The following is a 21,833-nucleotide window of genomic DNA, read 5'->3' on the forward strand; positions in this document are numbered from 1 at the left end:
TTTGCTAACGATGCTACCCGAGCAGTACTTGCCAAACGTAAATCGATTTGACCTTTCATATAGGAATGTATCCAATACTGGGCCAAAGTAATAAATCTAGATTATGTGGCTCTCAAAGTTTTACGATAAACATGATGGTGATGCATAATAAAATAAGCACGTGATCTATATCACGAATCGTAAGGGATAATCGCGGTACCCCTAGGCATTGACCCATCATAATTCAGGTTGTACTAAATATTATAACGATACAAGGTACGTTTTAGTGAAACAAATTTGATATCCTCAGATTTTAAGTCAAAAAAATAATACTATGAACCAAGCTGAAAATTGGTTTGTTTTGATATAATTTGTGAATTGCCTTTTTAGAGTATATTTTCATTACGTGTATTCTTAACATACAAAATTACGTTTGTTTTTAAACCTTACTTCAAATAGGATTTTTTTTCACAATGTTTTGACCTAGTTTATATCAGGGGTGGATTTACCGGAACTTTGAATACTCACGCTTACAAGGAACCCCAAATGTCAAAAAATATTAAACAAAAATAGCTAATTATATAGTAACTATGATTAAAATTACAGAAATATTTTTTTTTCAATGTCTTAGAACCGTTTACTACAAAATAATGAACGCAGTAATGAATTTGTGGAAAGAATAGTAACCATTTGTTGTAGAATTATAAATTACCTACGGTCCATAACATATTTATTGATGAATAAAAAAAAATATTTTAAGGGTATTTAACAAGGTTTATTTATAATATGTAGATAATCTCGATTACAATTCAAAATACAAAATGAAATCAAATTCAAAATATAAATTTTATTAATTGTGACCACCATTAACACTATAGATATACCTACCATCATAAATCGTCAGGTGGTTGAATTGAGAACTAAGCTCACCATAGTATAAAAAGTATTGAATGATAATATTATGTCAAATATTAGCATGTGGCTCTCTCACTCAGCTGACAACTTATACTGGTGAATCATAGTATTACATTTTACGTGTAGAGGTGAAGAAAAATAAGAACATTACAAATTATTGCGTATTTAAAATTTGGTATGTTTTGGCATATTTGGCTTTTTGGTATGTTTTCGCCCCATTTTTACGCAGGTCGTTAAAATTCCTTAAAAATAATTTTGCAGGGATCCAATTAGTGATGCGTGTAGAGTTTCTGTGGGGTAGGGAATGGTTAAGTTTGCCACTTGTTTACATAGAAAATATTGCACATATATATATTTATTTATTACGTGCACTCCCTAAAATTACAAAAAATAGATTTAAAACCGGGACCTTACAATCATAATAGTTTCAAAAATTGATAGTAGGTAAAAAAGCATAGAATTGGTTTTGTTTTCTTCATAATATCTACACCAAACTAGACTTGAACTTGACTTACGTCCATCGAATTCCAACTAATGTGATTTACTAATTTAGCATCCAGTACAATACTAATCACGCTATAATTTACTTATAGCTATACGGCTAATATCCTACGAGTATCTGAAATTCCATTAATTCATGTTGATGTATATTCAATAACCAATAATACGTCTTTAAATCTTGCATATTATTAATTGAATAAAAATTTGTTTAATTTCAAATATATATAAACTATAAGGATAAAAGTTCAGTGACTATAACTTGAAGTTGCCTTAGATACAGATTTACTTCTAGAAAAGTTTAACATTGGATCAGATATCGTATCTATTGATGACTTGACTTTTTATCTGCTCACTCAGCAAGATGAGTATTTCATCGGAATTGTAAAGCTGTGTACGGAAAGGTATCCGGCGTCCACAGAAGCGACAAGTTATTTGAAAACCGAAGCTTTTACAGACATGTCAATAAAACTGATACAAAATATCAGACGAAGATGTTAGAAAAAATACTGATATACGTAAAACATTTTATGGAAGCTCTATAATCTTAAAGCAATGAAGATTTTTCCTGGTCACTTTATCTTTGAAAACATTAAAATTTTATAAAGCTCCTATCTCTTTGGGGACAATTGATAAATTTGTCTACCTCGGACCACATGCTAATAATCATAATCACATCATAAGGAATGAATATAAACCACAAACGCTAATTAGTACCTACTATAATCGTCTCAATAGGTATTTTAAATCCTTCAGATTATCATGAAACACGAAAAACTGTCTACGTAAAATATTATTGTATCCAGTATAGTGCTAAAGTTCAGTGACGTAGACATTATTTAATTAATTAGTAATTCCCAGAAACTAAAGGTGTTCGATTGTAAAATCTTGCGAAATATATTTGGCCTCATTTGTGAGTATGTCATCTATTCTGGCGATATCATTGTAATCATTTTTTTGGCGAGGCTGGCATCGTTATATTTATTACGAAATACGTGTGAGTGAATAGCATCTCACATAATAATAATATAATGGTCAAGAAAAAAAACTGAGTGCCAGAAGATCACCAGAGAAGTAAAATGAATAAGAGTTTTCATCGATTTTTCGAATATTTTTTTTTTGGGAAATAATGATAATAAAATTGTTATCTTGTAGCATCTAGTACAACCACACGTATATCTTGGCCATAAATCGTTTCTACTTCTCTTTGTCTGCTGCAAGCTTTATCTAACAATTTAGATTTAAGGATACTATGATTTTTTCTAAACAGTTTAGTGAATCATATATAAATGTACCAAATATATAAACTTAGTACCTAATTTAATATTTTTCATCGCATATCTGAAGACTTTTCAAAACAATCGTTTGAAACACATCCAGATTCTTCTCATTTTTAAATAGTGCTCATAACTCAATCTAAATGGCATAATGAAAATCGATTACTTATTATATTTAATTCATGAATATCGAAATAAAACGCAACCCCGTCTATTTAAATATAGCTTCAATGCAAAATATATAACCGTCAAAAAATCATTCGTATATATAATGTTAAAAATAACTAGGAGTTACAATACTTAATCCTGATATGTAAGCCTTTTAATCTTTAAATAGTTGAGCAGTATTGAACATAATATAATATAATATACAAAAGTGAACATGGAAAAATGTTTATTATGTATAATGATTAAAATGGCTGTAAATGATTTAGCAAATTTTCACATTATTATCACCTACATCTATGAAAACTGTAATCATTTGTTTATATACAAAATGTAATTTAATTAACTCTCAGTCAAACAATTTCACGAATTATTAATGTGCCGGTAGGTATTGTCAAAAAACCCTGATACTAGGTATCGTGCTCAAGCATACAATTATTATTCCCGCTTCGATATTTGTATATCAATTCATTTTTTAATATTAAAAATACTATTTTTATCATGTCCCTCTCACTTTGCAGATATCTGATTTTATATTTCTGCTTATCACCATTATCGATATCGAAAAACTGACAAGCGATGTCATCCTTTGATGTTAGGCAAAAGGTCAAGCTGCGAAGTAATTGGTAGACTTCGGAAATGATCTCCATTGTGGAAGATATATATAGCTTCTCATATATATTAGTAACGGGGGTCGTGTCAAAAAGGGAGACGAACCTCACACGTCTGACGTCCTTCGCTTCGTAATTAGTCCCCCAGATTGCCCCCGACCTACGTACTTATGCCCTTACTGATTCTTTGTTTATTATTCCTTCGTCAACACGTAAAAAAACGGACCGGAAGTTTTTTTTTATTTCGCCCTGAAATAAAATCATTTTGATAATATTGTAGTATAATATTATATATGATTGTATGAATTGAATTGAAATCATTTTTATTCGAAAAATTTCGTAATAATATAACGTTACATAGATTGTAGTTAGTAATTGCAATTCCTGTTAAAACTTTTAATTCCGGGATTTTGAGAATAGCACTGATATATACATACACCAAATAAATCAGATTTCTAAATAATGTTTTTATTTTACTTGAGAATCGAAGAAATAATTGCTTGGTAATGTAAAGTTACTGAACTCTTATCCACGATTAGTATAAAAAAAAAGGTTTTTCGGTTAAGTTAGGTTAACTGTATGACTATATTCTAAAACATTAGAGTGAGAGGTTTAAAAGAATACTATTTTATGTAATAAAAATACTTTATGCAGTCATCAAATGTTTAAAATAAATATAAAGGATATTAAGGCTTCAAAATTATATAAATAGATTATCTACAACGTTTAAGGAATGTCCAGGGTTATGCTCTGAAAATAACATAAAAGCTCCATTTTGACCTACGCTGAGCATGTGGGCCCTTAAACGTACATCTTAATGTATCATTACAAAATTTATGAATGTATCATTATTCCAGTACTTATCATAAGTTTCAAGAGAAAATAGCATTTTATAGTAGAGTAGAAATTTTAAAATCTTTTGATGATATTTGTGAAATAAATAAAAAAAAAGTACTTATATTGATAGGTACTAAACAGTTAACATTATATATTATTTTATGTCATTTTTAGTGGCGTATTTTTGATATTATCATTTTGCATTGATGAAATTAATTCATACAACATTTGGATATGTTAAAGAAAATGCTCGGACAAATATAATCTTTATTAAAAAATAAAGGTAGGTACTTATATATTATATCTAAGCAAGCACAGTTACAAAAGTAAAAATTTTGGTTTTTCGTTTTATTTTGTGATACGCTGTTATACAATTTTCAGGGTTTTCTTATATTTAGGAGGTGCATTAGCAGATTTTTCAGCGATATCTTTTTTATCGTTGTGCAACTGATTTTACCATAGTTAAGTCGGAGAAACTCAATAGTTAACGCAAAAGATTGTTTTGCAAAGCGAAATGTAGTTGTACTAGCGCATGAATGTATCACACACGAGGAAGATACTTGAATTGCATTGGACATGATTGTCCTATTGGGAACTGCCGACAGTATTCTAGTGGTGAGTTTTCGGGGCTTGCGCTGGAATATAGTGACTTTAACATAGAAAAAATACATCCTGAAGTTATATATCTCTCTCTTTCCCTCTCTTAAAAGGATTTTTTGACACATTATACCTTATTATGAAGGATGTTGATGATGCGACTGTATAAAGATTTTTTTTACATTATTTGTAGTTTGATTTTCTGACACTCCGTGCTTTATTTATTTATGAAATTTAAATTACAATAATGAACAATTCATCACACAACATGACAAAATATATTGCAATACCAACATTATACCTTTGTTGAGATAAAATATGGAGAATTTTCGCTTTAGTCATTATTGTGTTAAAAGACAGGTAAGGAAATCGTAATAGGAGGCTTATACAGCCACTTGGTGAAAGCTCGTAAAACTGTGATAACATCCTTCGGGTTGGCGGGCGCGACGACGCTGGTTACACATCAGCAGTTAATACAGGAATAACAAACACAATGTTTTGCGGCCAGCTTTATATGTTTCTACCTAAAAATAATATTTATAATAAATTGTATGCACACGAATAATTTTTTGATTAATAAAGAATAATTAAAAAAAAAAACTGACAAAATATATCATTTAGCTAACAATGACTACATTCTGCACTGAATACAATTTTTCAATGATTGATATATTAATATGTAATATGTTATAGATGTGTTTATAAAATTTACCTATTTTTTGTCATTGTATTGAAAATACAACGCATTTCTATATTATAATTGTTATCCTTTTCTATGGATTCTACTATAATATCAATTTATTTTTAATCGCGTGAGAATAGGAAATCAAATTCAAATGTTAGAGACCGAAACAAAAATATAGATAGTTAGGTTCTATCAATAATGCATATTTATTTTCTAATTGCCCGCTCTCCCAAACACTTTTCTAAAGTATTATCGACATTTAACAGAAAATAATATAAATCATTATATAATCAATAATATTTATAAATACGTATTTGTTTAGAGAAATAGGTATATAATTTATTGTACATCAGTGGTATTTTGATGAAACTGTCGTATATTGAGAGAGTTCTTCTGTTTTTTCATTGAATTTACCGAATTCCCGACCTATTTATTATTCTGGCAAGATCTAAAAACGTCCATAAAAATGCTACTTTTACGACGCAGCGATCATATTTTTGTGTGCTTTTTACGTATTTTACTTTACTTTGGACGAATAGAATTTCATGACCAATTTTTATTATCCTTTGGCGTTATAAACAAAACATGAAAAACTGTTCCATGTAACGACGATATTGACGCGCGTACGAGAAATGGTTTTTGAAAGCAGTTTTTGGAGAACTGTTTAAATTTTACTCTAATGTTTTATTACCAAACCAACTTTTCACCATTGTTCAAAATTGTTGTTTATTATGTATATTATTTTTTTTAATTCCTAAATTTAATATTTATATTCATGTTCATATAAACGCCATATTATGAATATAATCGATAAAATAATCCTGATTATTTCGGAGTATTTACCCAACAAAAACAAAAATAATTAAAACCTCTAATTCTAACATATTAATGTTGATGATGTAATAATAAAATGCATTGGCGTACCCAACATTATTGAAAAAAGCTTGAGAAAAATGAAAATATTATTTAAAATATTTATTTTATATACATACTTCGATAATATTTTGGATATGAAATATAACTAAATATAACAGATATGAAAACTGTTTTTTTATATAACGTTGAATACCCCTTGTTAATAAAAGCTATTCCATGCTGACAAAGCGTGGAGGGAAATGTGAACGGTACACATATAGGCATTTAAAATAATAATGATTTACTTACCAGTTAAGTGGATATTTCAAGGTATGTATGTATGCTTGGAACTCGTTATTTAAGTAAATACGAAATACATATTAAATTAAGAGCAGAATGTTGGAAAAACTTTCCTTGTCACTATCACTAAATAAGATGTTAAATATAGTACCTACTATGTCTATATATATAAAAACAAAACCATGAGTTACGGGTTTAATCCCACAACTGGTCAAACATTATGGTAATTTAATTTCACTTATTCTTTGAATTATTTGAACAATTATTACTTTGAAAGATTAAATATATCCGCTTTTTAAAACACATTTCCAATGTTAAGTATAATAGAATATTATGTCATATTTTGGTAGGTACTTGCCTTATAGTTAAAGTGATTACACGTCTTAAGTAGTGGGTAAATCGGCAACTAGAAAAAAACGTAACCATAGAAAATAACAATTTTATAAGTAGGTACAATTTAACATATTATACACACCACTCTTATTGTTATTATACTAAATCAAATAAAAAAAGTTTATACCTACGTCATAGACATATTTAAATAAGTCTGTTAGAATGAATTCAGATTCTAGTATCTATTTCTAGATTATTGTGACATTATCATCCTAAAAATACCTACTTTTTGTCTGTCTTCCTTTCTAGGATTTCTAGATATTCATCAAGCTTACTCGGAAGCTTTGGCTTGGATCAAAACTATACCAATGCTTCTAAACGATACTATTATGATATACTTAATGAATCAATTTGTATGTGAGATGTCTTATTATAATATGACGTGATTTTCATTGTTAGGTACTTATTTAGCTATCATATACTTAATTATATATCAATACCGGTAGATAATATTAATGAATGAATCTATAATACTATGTCAAAAAAACCATGTAGATTAATTTGATTATAATATGATTGTTCTACATTCAGGTAACTTACCATTTATAGAACAGAAACTAAGAGTTAGTTTTTTCAAGATATGTGGATATGTCATCGCAACACAATAAATATGTACCTAAATAATATGGATCTTTACATTGGTATTGGTACTAATTGAAAAATCAACGTTATGTTTATCATCAACCAAAAATATACTATCCGCAAGTAACTGACTACAGTACCATTTCGCTAAAGTCGGGCCTGTAGTGGGTAGCATTATTGTATTTTTTTTTTAATTATTTTTTTATTTTACAATCTTTTTCACATTCTTTTTATTTGTCGTATTATTTTGTCATTATTTAATAGCTAAGACTCTTTACTATGCGATTATTTAGAGCCTAAATATAATGTACTTATTAAAAGTCTAACGAGAGTATTTTACATTATCTTGTAGACCAACCAACATATGTATCCAGCGGCTGCTGTAGCAAGCACTCGATTTAATATTAAGTTTTATGAGATATGAGTTTCCACTAACCAGTATATTTTATAAGAAGATCGGAAGATTATTTGAAATGTAATTTTGTCACAGGCTGTCGAATTCAAAGCCTTTTAAAAATAAAATACTTATTATTATAAGTAGGCATATAATAATTTTGAACTCTTACTGTTTGTTATGGGTAGAATTTATTTTAATTTTAACAACTAACTAACACTATCTGCAATTCTTACTCTAATTTAAATGAAAACAAATAAGAATTACTGACAGATTGTGTATTATTTTTTGTAACCCTATAACCTACTTTCTTCCAAAAGTCACTCGTTGGCTCTGTTATCAGTATTGTATCTACAGTCGCCTGTGGATCTTGCTTTTCTCCAGGGCATCTCTCCTCGCTTCCTGTACTGTGATGTGGCTCTACAATTTTGAAAATCCATTATGATGGTGTTGCTATTCATGAAGTCAAGCTATCTTAATAAGGGTCTTTCAATTTTTTCTTTTTAATTATTCTATCTGGATATAATTAATTAGCCATTATTCATTGCTTTCTTGAATGTGGTTAAAAGAAAAACCGATCAAATTAAATTGCATAATCTAAAATCGAAAGGCAATAGTAACCCTCATCCCTCATCGAAATATCAATTAATTAAATTGGGATCAATTAATGCGCGTCATATCCGCTGGGTTTGACGCTGTTCGCCCGAGCGTCCCGGCGCCGCCGATCCAAGACGGAGAATGGATCGCGTTCCCATCCCAGTTCGATCAAACGCGACACGAGGTGACGTTTATTTGGGAATCAAGTGATTAAGCAAAATTATACGAGCCGAAATTCAAGCCGACAGTTTTTAATTACAGAGGCTGGGAACGGTAATCACACTTTTAGTGACGGGCGGCGGGAAAGAAAGGCTATGCGTACAGAGTGTTTTACGTCGGTTTTACTGACAACCTTATTATGAAAACCACATTTTCATACCGAAACAATTTTTTCAAAAGATTCACTAGCTGCTCTGCAGAAATTTATAGCCAATAAATACGTTTTTAAAGTATAGTCTTTTTTTAATATAGGTGTTTAGCGTAGTTTGGAAAATTGAGTAGGTACCATTGGCGAAAGGTGGATGTAGGCTGTTAAAATCTGACATAAATAGTGCGTACTTTATATTTTATTAGTCAAACGTATTATTTTTCATTGAACCAAGACTGCAATTTGCAGATAGTGTTGACTATTTTTTTAAATTCAATTAAACTCTGCGTAAACCAAGCCATAAGAGAGAAATAGTCAACAAATGAGATTTGTTTATTTATAAAATATCTAAAATTATGCCATAAAGTCATATATAATTTTGCATATTATTTTATAGATAGAAGAATATTTTTTATCTATTGTTTCGTTTAGGCAGGACTAATGAATTAAAAAAAAACTAACCATCACCGTCCGCAATATGTATTATAAATTGAACGAAAACAAACAAGTACCTATGACTAAAAAAATGTGCAATATTTTTATCGGATCGCCCATAGCAAACCAAAACTAGTATGGTTTCGTTTAGGCAGAGTTTAATTATATAATAGGCAGAATTATAAAAACTAATGAACACTTTCTGCAAACTGTAGTCTTAGTTCAATGAAAACAAAATAAGTACGTATGGCTGAAAAAAGTTTAATATCCACTATTTATGTCGGATCTTAGCAGCCTACCTCCATCCTTCGCCACTGTCAGGTAGTACTTACCAAAAGTCTTGAACGCACAAGGAAAAAAGTTGCCAACTTAATAAAATCATTTGTCATAGGTAATTTATAATACCATAAACTCGTTTTGGGCTGTTGAGCACTAGTCCACACAGCGTAAATAAATGGCAACAACTTAATTTTTAGAGCAAATCGAGTCGTGTTGCCGAATATAAAATTATTTGATAATGTCAATTCCAGTCAGGCCCATGTAAGAGCTGATAAAAGTTTCCAATCTATTTTTTTTTCAGCTATATAGATGTTCTTGCCCCTAAAACAAGCGGTGAGATAAATTTACACGTTAAATCATACTTATTCAATACTTTGATATTGACAATGATGTTTATACCGATATTTTGAGATATTTTTTGGAACAAAATCCCTCTGAATTACTTTATTATATAATTGAAAGTATCATAAATAATTAACATAGCTACTTTCCTTCGTTATGACGACCGTAGTCATGTTACGTTTTGAAAAGTAAATATCGACACCTATGTCAATTTTATTATTTATTATTTTATTTATCTTGTATACTAAAATAAAGCCACGTGAGATATAAGATATGTAAAACTTTAATCGTTTATACCTCAATGATACAATAGTATATTGGGAATAATAGGCATAATGAGTTTTATCTAAATAACTCAAGTATTGTTTTCATTTGCAGTCACTTGGTGACATTTTCTCTTAAATTTGGAAAAAACCTTTGTTACATAATATTTACTTGCATTAACGTGATTTAAAAACAAAATAATTATTATTGCAACTGAGAATATTTGAAAGCTCTTGTTACATAATATAATGTTTCATAATTTTCTATGCTTGTGTAATTGCAAAAATTTCTTTCGTTCGAACACCATGTAAATAACTATTTCACATAGCGCCGAAGTTAATTTAAACCTGAACAAACGGGAGCAAAAATGTTTGATGTGAGCCAATTTGTCAGGTGTTTGTTTACCTTTATGCAAAATGCCGTCAACAGCCCTGCCGGAAATAGTAACAAAATAACTTTGGGGGAATAACTTTTTTTTGTTAGAAGCTGTGAAATAAATCCCCTCTCACTGAGCGTTGCCAACTAAAAGCAATTTATTACATATTACTAATGGTCGGAATGAAACCGAAACTATAAAACCTTTTTCTTATCCCTCCCTACTCATGGTAAACTAAATAAAAGGCTTGATTTTCGATCAACTTGTTTTTGATGTACAACATGTGAGAAGTAGTATTACTATATTAAGTTGAGTTTATAAAAAGGAGGATATATTTTTTATGCATAGAATATTATGAATTATTGGAATAATTGCTTATATTAATACAGAAATAGTTTTGATGAATTTCAACGACAAATAACACATTTTTTTCTTGATTGTTTTACATGTTTCGCTAAATGTATCGTATTTTCTACGCAACTATCTATTCTTCCACGATATTTTACCAATCTGTCAAAAACATTTTGAAGACACTTACAACGTTTTAATTCTTCATTATTTAAACTATTCGCCAGAACAATTAAAAGATATCAACACATCATTTACGTGCAACAGTTTTTGTTGAATGTCAAATAAATACTTTTAAGTTTGTGGTCACAGTGTTAATAAAAATACATGTCTACTTATTATCTACTAGCATATACATAACTGATGACAATTCACTTCTAAATATACTTCATACAATTGTTGTAACTTTTCATATGTTTAACTTTACTATCAATATACCGTTTTCTTTCTTATTTTTTCTTTTGACCATATCCAATCCTACTAAGATCATATATGCGCCTTGTATTAAAAGATTTTTCTTTTTACGATAAATGGATGTACACCACTTGCTCAACCTATTAGGTCCATACTTTGGGTCTAAAAAACACATTGAAATACAACATTTGGATTTTTGCCAGACCCGGGATTCTAACCCGTGTACGTCAATCTCGTACCTACCCTATTGTGATTGAGATTTGATAATTCGTTATATAAGGATAATAAGAAAAGACAGAAAGAGATAGGGATTTACATAATATAATATGATAAACGCAATATAAACACTTTCGTTTATGACAAACATATTTATTATACAATACAAAAAATTAGCTTCGTATACTTCTTACCCACTCTTAATTTGGTATATCTATTTGAATGGAGTTCTTTCTTGTGTCTCCGATCACCAGACCGAAAACAATAGCTGTTTTTTGCCGGTTGTCATCGTTCTGAAGGCTATATGATCAAAAAACTAAATGTGATCTTCGCCAACGATAGACTCATTTATCCGCTTGGCCATCCACAAGACTATAGATTTCCTCAATGAAATTTCAAATATGATTGGAGAAATAATTCATATTTCTACAAAAACAATAGACATTTTAAAATTGCCAGTTTATATTATTGATGTACAATTCCAATAAGTATAATCTAATAAAAGATATGGTAAAGCATATTATAAACAAAATCATAATTTATTTATTTATTATTATTAAGTTATTATTACATATACCGAATCTTGTGCAAAAGGTTGAATTACGAGAACAAGATGGAATTTTCTTTTTTGTTGCTTAGTTAAGTTGTGTGATCAGGCATAGGGTGATATCTTTGCTAACAAAAATGTTATCGCAACTTTGACATTTTCACCTTTATCAAGCTGTAGAACAAAGAGTTCGAAGCAAAAATATTTGCACCGCCATCGGGAGAGTAAACAGATGGTTTAATTTATTAGCTTCAACACTTGCCTAAGACGATTATTTACGGGTAAACTTTCAGATTAACAAATTGTAATGTCAGATTATCAATTGAAGATACAAAGCTATTTATTTACACCTACGATACAGCTATAAAAGTTTCACCCATAAAAGGAAATATTAAAATAATTTAACAAAAAAAAATTAAAGTCCCATTTTTTCATTCATTATCGACACTACTGGTATTTTAATTAAATTTGATTAACAATTATTACGTTTATTATTATTAAGTATTTTTGAACTGACTGAACATGCTGAATGAATTTACTTAAGCATTGAACTCTTTTTCTACCAAAATATTGTGTATTTATTCATCTGATTTTATATACAATCCAAAAAGTGGAATGGAATTAATTATACTTTGTTGATAAGTTGCAATTTTATCTTTCTCGTATTAATAACTAGAAACTAATGTTATGTATACCCACCACAGGCACAATAATAGCTTTGTTCGAAATGTAAGTTTGGCACACAACTAACCAAACCCCGTCTTGATAATAGCATTCTAAAATAATACAATTCTTAATAATTATAATGGGCGCAGATCCGACTCATGATCCTATACCTATATCCTCATAAAACTTATTACTTATTATTACATATAACTTAAATAAATTAATGTATATCAATGTTGTGCTAATAGGAGAAGACAGGCTAACAAGATACGTCCATGTGATTGCAAATGTTCAATTTAAGTTTTTTTGAAATAATTTATTTCGTGGTCGTTCTAAAGATTTTTTTATAGCCCAAAATCGCTGCCATAAATATCTCAAATATAGATTTAACAGAAACTTTGCTTCTAAAACCATAACGATTTATATATGATGTCATTTTCTATTTGTTTTAATAATCCACCGAGACCAGTTTTAGTTGTTCGAGACGTTTTTAATACCATTAACACCTAATAAAGATTGATTTAAAAAATCGTTTGTGTTTTAACATTTCATACATTAGTTCCCAAAATTTCAAACTCAAAAGATATATTTCCAGTAGTTAGATAATTAAGAACCTAGTTAAAAAATTAAAAACCAGGATTATTTTCAAAATGTCAAATATAGAGCTTGAAAATAATATTTTTAATAAGATTAAGAGTATTTTTTCTTTGATCAAAAGCTCTGAGGAAAATTTGCTTTTATTTTGAAATTTAACTGTCAATACACCGTTGACGTCAAAGTCGATGAGATTTTACGCAAGCTTGCTTCTCGGTCTGACGTCAATGAAAATGTAAGTGTTTGCCAAAAACACAAGAGTCTTTCTCGATTCCTTACTTATGTTATATATAAAATATGATAAGTACATTTGGGTTGTTTTTCCACTGCTTAAAGTTTCCGGCCTTGAGAAATGATATTGCTTTCAAGTGAAAAGACTTACAACGTCGACCAGTGAAATATTCGTTTCCCAACTCTTTGTATTGGATCAAATATTACCAATTGAATTATTTGATATTTATAATCTCACTATGTAGTTATGAGCTACGGAAAAAATAAAATAAAACGTCGAACATATTGTATAGTATTTTTTTATTTAATATTGAATCCCAGTAAGATTTAAGAATGCTATTTACGTTTGAAAAAATTCTACTTATAAAAAAAAAGTTGAACTGAGTAGGTACCTCAGATGATAATACGTATTCATTATAAATAATTTACGTGAATCATAGAATGATCAATAGTTTAAAGGTGAGTGTACTCACCCGGAAAGTGAAAGATACTAGCTTGAGTCCCTTAACTTATTTTTTTTTTCTTATTGATCTGTTTCTGAAATGATTCAATATTATTTTTTTACTTATATCGTATGCCCCATTTTGGCGATTACTAAAATTCTTTTCCAACAATTTATTTCCGTATGTGAATTTGCACCAATTTGGTGGTTTTGACGATTGTTTGCCCAGCGCTTTCTTGACGGTGTTGTTTTATTTGGAAAGCATGTGCCTACGTGGAGTTAACCCCACTAGTAGTTAACTTGTGCCAAACTCGTTTAATATGGAAACATCTATGACCATGTGGAGCAACCTCTGAAAATACTAATCTATTCAACAGCATTATGGAAAATTGAGAAAATGAGCGCATTGACCGATCTTTTTGGTATTATTTATAATGTTTTATAAAATATTTATAAGATGCCTTATATACTGATTATGCACTACAATTATTCACATATGTTCACCAGAATTTGAACCAAAGTAGAGTATACGCTTCATTGTTTGCACTTTATTCTACACTGATACGCTTTGTGTATAATACACAATGCATACAATTATATCAAATAATATTTATAAATCAATAAATAGATAATACTTATACTAATGTAAAATAATATTTTTAAAACATATTACATCATGGTCACTCTAGAACCGGAGTGCAAAGTTATGAAGTGGTACTTATGATGAGCTTCTCACTTAAATCGATAACAGCTAATTTTATTTTAGAATATCTTATTTTAAGGTACAATTCTACTTTGGTAAGGTACCTACATCTTATATAATGAATTAAACAAATAATTCAGTGGCTTCTGAAGAGTAAAGAACGCTTTGAATTAAATTACTATATTATATTAGGAGAACATTTTAGTCATTTTTACGATAATACTGTTATATACCTACCATTCCCACTAACTGTATGTGAAGTTGATATGAAGAAGAATTATAAAACAGTTAATGGTTTTAAATTATTGACAAAGATACCGTATGTTATCGATTTATTTATGACGAGTAAATGAGCCGGGTGAATTTATGGCTACTATTACGCGCAGCAGATACTTCGGCTTTATTTTCCGCAATCAGAAGTATGGTTTACTCCAACTCATTATGCAAGACGAGATAGAGGGCAGTACAAAAATATGTATTATGGGGTTCTCATGGGTACACAATCTCCGTAAGTGGCTCAATTTCCAAGATATTGGGAATCTGATACGACTGGACCAGGATAGAGATGTTGATTGCCATTCTTCGATGGAAGACTGTGCCAAAAGAAGAAGATTCATTGTATATTTTAATACAGCAATATTCACATAATATAATATTATTAATCACATTATGAATGGCGATTAAGTTTTAGAGCTTTAGTAATATTTTAGCATAATCCTTATTTTCTCATATTTTTTTTATATAAACCGTTAGGTATATTTTGGTTTTTGGTAACACCCACGGTGGCCGCGCGGCTTAAGCGTTTTACTATCACGCCGTGGTTTTTCAATTTGTGAGTGAGTCAGGGTATGGACCTAATAGGTTGAGCAAGTGGCTGACATCCGTTTCTCGTAAAAAAGAAAAAATCTTTTAATACAAACCTCTACTCTGTGGAGGCCCATAAGATCCTATTAGGATCGGATATGGTCGAAAAAAAATTATGTTGGCTAGATTTCTAAATATGTGTTAACAGTAAGTTTATAAATATCTTTATATTTCGTTTATTTGTTTGCGGATAATGTGGGTATGTAGGCAGGTACACTAGGCTTTACTGTGATGTAGAGATTTATTTTGTAACTCTTCCGATTCAATCATATTGAAAGCCCATACTGATGGTATACCTTTCTGTCTTTTCCAGGATATACTGGTAAAAACTGCCAAGAAGAAGTCGACCCGTGCAGCTCGTCACCGTGCCAGAATGGCGCGACGTGCTCCGGAAACGTGACGCAGTTCAGGTGCGACTGCGCGCGAGGTTTCGCAGGGCTGCTCTGTCAGCATGCGCTGAACGAGTGCGAGTCGTCGCCGTGCGTACACGGAATATGCGTGGACCAGGAGGACGGATATCGCTGCTTCTGCCAGCCTGGTGAGTAATTTGAACACTTTCATCTTGCTTACACATAATAATAATTATGCTATTGTAGTCAAGGGGATTATTTTCGTTTGTTCACGGTCTTGTCAAAAATGTATATCTTTCGTATAAATACTATCGACGGAAAATATAACTAGGTAATAAAACAGCACACTAAAGAAAAGAGTTACTGATTTAACATTTTAAATTTGGTCTTGTCACATAAGTAAATCAATAAACATCAATCAAAACAGTTTTGTATATTAATTAAATAATTCTGACTCATCATTTACAAATATAAACATAATAATTAAGAGCTACAAATTGGTGACCCCGACTAAAAAACTCATACCTACTACTAATTACTTTATGTATTATTAAATAAAAAGTGCATGCAAACGTATTTTATTTAAGACAGTGAATAAACCCAATAGCCTTAAAAACGACAGAACCTAGTTGTTTGGTATAAAATACGGGAGGAACTATTTTGCTTATTTTTTTGAATTATTAATTTAGATAACAGTGATATCGTTTAATGAAATACCATTTATCTTCTGTATCTATAAAAATAAATATTTAAGTTAGAGTACGTGACTATAACTACACTTATAATAAAAAAATCGGTGTGTGTACTTTGTACGCGCATTAGAAGTTATACTTCTTTGGCGTAATAAAACAAAATAAGCCGTTACCTCAGTCTAATAATATTACAGTAGATTAGGTTGATAAAAACGTGCACGATTCATCTGTGTCTTATATAGCACATGATAATTGTATTGGACCAAAACTCATCTTTGCCATATAGCGGTTCTAATCGATTCAGAAGTTTCCATGATGAATTAATAAAAAATTAAATTTTAATATATTTTTTTAATTATTTACCAACTCAACTTTCACAAAATTTATTTATTTATTGATATATAATTTTACTCATAAACAATACTTATATAAATATATATAGTCTCAAATATTGATTCACAATCTTTACAATGAAAAATAAATATACACTCCAATATAAATAAAGTTTTATGAATATAAATTAACAGTGTAGAATGTTAGTCTCCAGAAATTTGTTTATAAACATATACCTATATTTATTATGACACAATATTGGTTATGTTTACAACACGTGCTGTTTACTTGGTTTAATGAACGACTAACTAAATGACACTATGCGCATGCGCATGTACCCCTGAGACCGAAATGAATATAATCATAATAATAAATTGTATTGCATCGGCGCGCGCAACTTCGTCACACGCCAGAAATACACTCTGATCTATTTTCCCAAACGCGCTAACATAAGTATAACTTCACAAATGTTATATGATATATTAAGAATAATTGGAAGACCAAGGAAACTCTAAATTGGTGCATTTATACTCACGATGAACATATGCCAGGTCACATTGTTAAATAAAACTGGCCAGGAGGTCTCAATGTTTTTAATATAGAAATCCCAGTAGGCATACGGTCCCTGGCTTTCTCCAAAAGGAGATGTGCAGATAATACTAATAAGGACGCAGAAAGATGAGTGTGAACGATTGGAGAGATATAGTTCGAGGCAGAGATGCTCTGAGGACATATGTGTGGTCACCCGTTGAATAGACTGTAGCACTACTATAATAAAAACAATTAAAATAATATTGTGGACATAATAATTCAATTCAGAATAATGTATATAGGTAGGACCTGGGTTTCTGCATATACATAATAATATATCTGTCCCTCATATACGACTGTGTGTCGTATGCCATTCCAAAACAATAAGTAGCGATTTTGTAATTAAAGTAATAGATCTTTCGGAGCCAATTCACTTTTTGACTACATTCATAACAGAAATCACAAATTCCTAAAACACGAAACCGAAAGATCATAAACATCAAGCAGCTGATAAATTTTAAATTGTGGTTTCCTGAAAGTGTTCTTTAGGATATTCCGGCTCACACGTACAAATATTTTTTTTATAAATAATACTGTAATTAATTAGGTACCACATTTAATTACCATGCTAATATTATCTAATGGCCACGCGCCAGTCGCGTTGTCAGCGCTAAATGAATATATTGAATTTATTTTTAAAAACAACACAGTTTCATATTACGCCAATAATTATTTTTAGAATCAAATATGACTTTTAAACCATTACATTCTATGATACTAAAAAAAATCTATACAAAAATCATAATGCACTATTTTTGTAGTATAAATGAAGTAATATTATGGTTCATATTATTTAAGTTAGGTACCTACTACTAACTACATGGTCTGATTTAACTTATATTGCCGTATGTCTTTTGTAAATAAAATCATTGCTGTAAAAATATTCAATCTACCCTATTAATTCTGAAAATACTTAGATATATTTTTATATCATTGAATACAGTCTAAAATAATTACCTGCATACTGACAAATACCTCAATATCTACCTATAAAAGCAAATTTATTGATTCCCCGTAAAAGCTTTCAATATTTTGTTTGCTTGATTTCACTCAAAAAAAGGATTCAAAATGGCATCCATTATTCAAAAGGGTAAACGCTCAGATTGCCTCCCATCTTCGATGGAAATTGGTTGGTAATATTTTCCATTTACAATCAAAAGGGAACTCTAGTAGGTACTGTCGATTGGAGAACCAATTTTTAGATCACTCCGCCAACGTCACTTAAGCATTTCAAATTTTCGAAAAAATCGGACTCCCGGAAATATGCCACCGGATTTGCATTTTATTTGATATATTTTTTTAATTTGATTCCGTTTATTGAGTGCTCCAATGCGAAAAAATGAGTTTTTGAACGGTTGAAATTTTAAATATTAAAACTACTCAGCACTTTCCGAGAATTCGATCATATTTCCCTAAAAGCAATCATTTTTCGAATTATTAAACTCTCGATATATTTTGGCGGAATTTATTCATCCAGCGTACAAAATTATTATTTGACTTAATAATAATTTTCGAATACAAAATTTGCTTTCCCAAATTACAACCTAATTTTGTTAGTTAGGAATTTAGTCACTAAGTAACGCGAGAAAAGTTTACACTTTACACCTTATTTTGAGCCTCAGAGCACTTGTCAATATACATATCACCATTCTTAATTTTTTTTATTAAGATCATTATTTGGAAATCAATATTGTTAATGACAAAATATAGGGATGTTAAGATCTTACTAAGTTTTCATATGACATACTTTTTTTAATGTAATGTTTCTCTCTCGTGGTCAGAAAGTGTCTACTGGTCTTATTGGTTATAAAATCAACTGGAATAATTTATTTATATTTATTGATCTCACCGGACATTTTCACAGGCTATTATATAACCAGCATATTCTGAGAATAAAGTATTACTACAGTAATGTACACCGAAAACTATTTAAATATAATATGAAAAATTCAATAATATAGTTTTACGAAATACCTCATAATAATACAGCGTTTGAACAAATTGTTAATTTAATTTGAGAATAAATAACCCAAAGATCAACTAATTTTGTCAGAGATAATACTCTTAGTAGTATCTTTAATTTAATTGGGCTAGTAATTAATTCGTCGCTACACAAATAATATTTACCATTAAATCACCATTTCTGCTCGACGTCAAGGCATAATAATATGGACAACTAGATCATAATTTCTCAACCGTTATATCGCAGGTAACTATCAGGACTAATGAGAAAATATTGCTATAAGTAGGTACTACTTAATCCCGATTATTATTAATATACCATTGGTTTTGAATTGTTCAAGTTTTCCTTCTAATAATATGTAAAACCACATTCGGTTAAAAAATGGCAATACTAGATAATTACTTTTACGGCCTTGATAACTTAACGGATTATTTCTAATAACTTTTTGTATAATATGTATCCTTTATTTTCTTTTCCTCCACTACTTCAGTTATATATATTATATTATGTGCATAGTACGTATCAATATTATAATTATTATATAAGTGTGTTCAGTATTAAATATAGAGCTATTTTCAATGTTTTTATAATCAACATTTTCAATTGCGACACGTTTGTAATGTTTATAAAAAATGATTGATTTTATACATACATATAGCTAGTAGTGTGTCGCCAGCAGAGTTTAGGGAACTCTTACAGTCTTCAGTATGAAAGAGTGTTCACAGAATTTCCACAATGAATGGTAAAGTAAATATTTGAAAATTGTATGCTACTCGTATATCAATTGATATTGGGTATTATAAATTGAAATAACATTTACTTGTTAAAATTATTTTTTAAATATAATAATCACAAACATTCAAAAAAAATCCCGGGGTAACTAGTATTTTGAGCCTCCCCACTAAAAAAATATAAATGAGAAATATAAAATTTTTTCACCATATTTAATATTATTTATTAAAATATAAAAACGTTTCACGATTTCACACCAGTGATTAATTCTGAATAACCGAAGGTACGCGTAATTTCGCCACCCTATTTAGTCGTTTTTGACTCATTGATTGTAGAAAAATTGTAATTGTTTTCAGTATGTTATTACAGTAAATAATGTTTCTTACTCTTTTACGCTCACAGAAATAATAAAAAATAGTAATCGGAATCATAAGGCCCGAGACAGACTACTCATCTCACCCACTTCAGCTCTCCGATATCGCCAGAGATTAATATTAATATTAGTAAATTCTACGCCTGCTAGAATAATATGATTTTATAGTTAAAATAGCTGTTGACTAATACAATTAATTTGTGTAAATTAATATTATATTATTGTGTGAAAAGTAGCATTTTAAATTGAACACTGTTCAGAAATGCAGTACTGTACATAATTATGACAAACATACTGCGATACAGTAGCGATCATTTAAAAATAATGCTAAATTTTCTTTCATTAATTTCGTGGGAAACTACTGCGGTACTAAAAGCGAGGAAATATAATCTGTATATAATTGAATTGTGGCAATGCAATTCACAATACGACTCGTAACTCAATTATTAGCGCTAATCCCGTGTACGGGCAGGGTAGAATTTTTCCTGCTCGAGAAACAATGTACTACAGCTGAAACAGTTAGGCTTGTTAGGTATTATTGGATCGGCGAGTGTAATCGACAGCTCTGTAACCATCATAATCGCCTAATCGGATTACTGGACCGTCGACTCCCGCACCCTCTCCCCTCTCACATTTGCCGGACACTCAAAATCATTTTGCCTCAACGCCGTATAGAAGCCATACTCTAAAGAATGTCTATTAATTATGAAGGAATCTTTAGATATAACATACACATTGAATACTGCAGTGGATGGCAGATTATTAGTGATGGAATAAAAACACAAACGGAGCCAGACAGAATACACATTTTTTCTTCTACCAATGGTGCTTGTTTGAAGCCTTGAAGACCATCCATAGAAATAAGTCTCAAATAGTTTTGTATGGTATGAAATATAATTCTAATAATTTCTATTTAGGAGAATATATTATTACTATCAGATATTGCCACTATCATTATAATGAATCGGTTAAGCTTATGCCGCATTCTCACGTGGTGATTTTTCGTCGCTGTAGGATTGGTTTGTC

The 21,833-nt window shown here is 30.0% G+C and overlaps 1 protein-coding gene across 2 annotated transcripts in view; it reads left to right on the forward strand.

The window, feature by feature from the left end:
- wry (delta and Notch-like EGF repeat containing weary) overlaps window positions 1–21,833 on the forward strand; it is a 252,245-nt gene that overhangs the window by 200,048 nt on the left and 30,364 nt on the right. For both annotated transcript variants that reach the window (XM_085946683.1, XM_085946684.1), the window contains exon 7: window positions 16,087–16,311. In XM_085946683.1, the coding sequence (XP_085802809.1) occupies window positions 16,087–16,311 (225 nt within the window). The remainder of the gene's footprint in view (window positions 1–16,086; window positions 16,312–21,833) is intronic.

The sequence above is a fragment of the Rhyacophila brunnea genome, unplaced genomic scaffold (assembly GCF_057557595.1).
Source record: "Rhyacophila brunnea isolate RB1 unplaced genomic scaffold, BYU_Rbru_1.0 scaffold_2, whole genome shotgun sequence".
NCBI classification, from domain to species: Eukaryota; Metazoa; Arthropoda; class Insecta; order Trichoptera; family Rhyacophilidae; genus Rhyacophila; species Rhyacophila brunnea.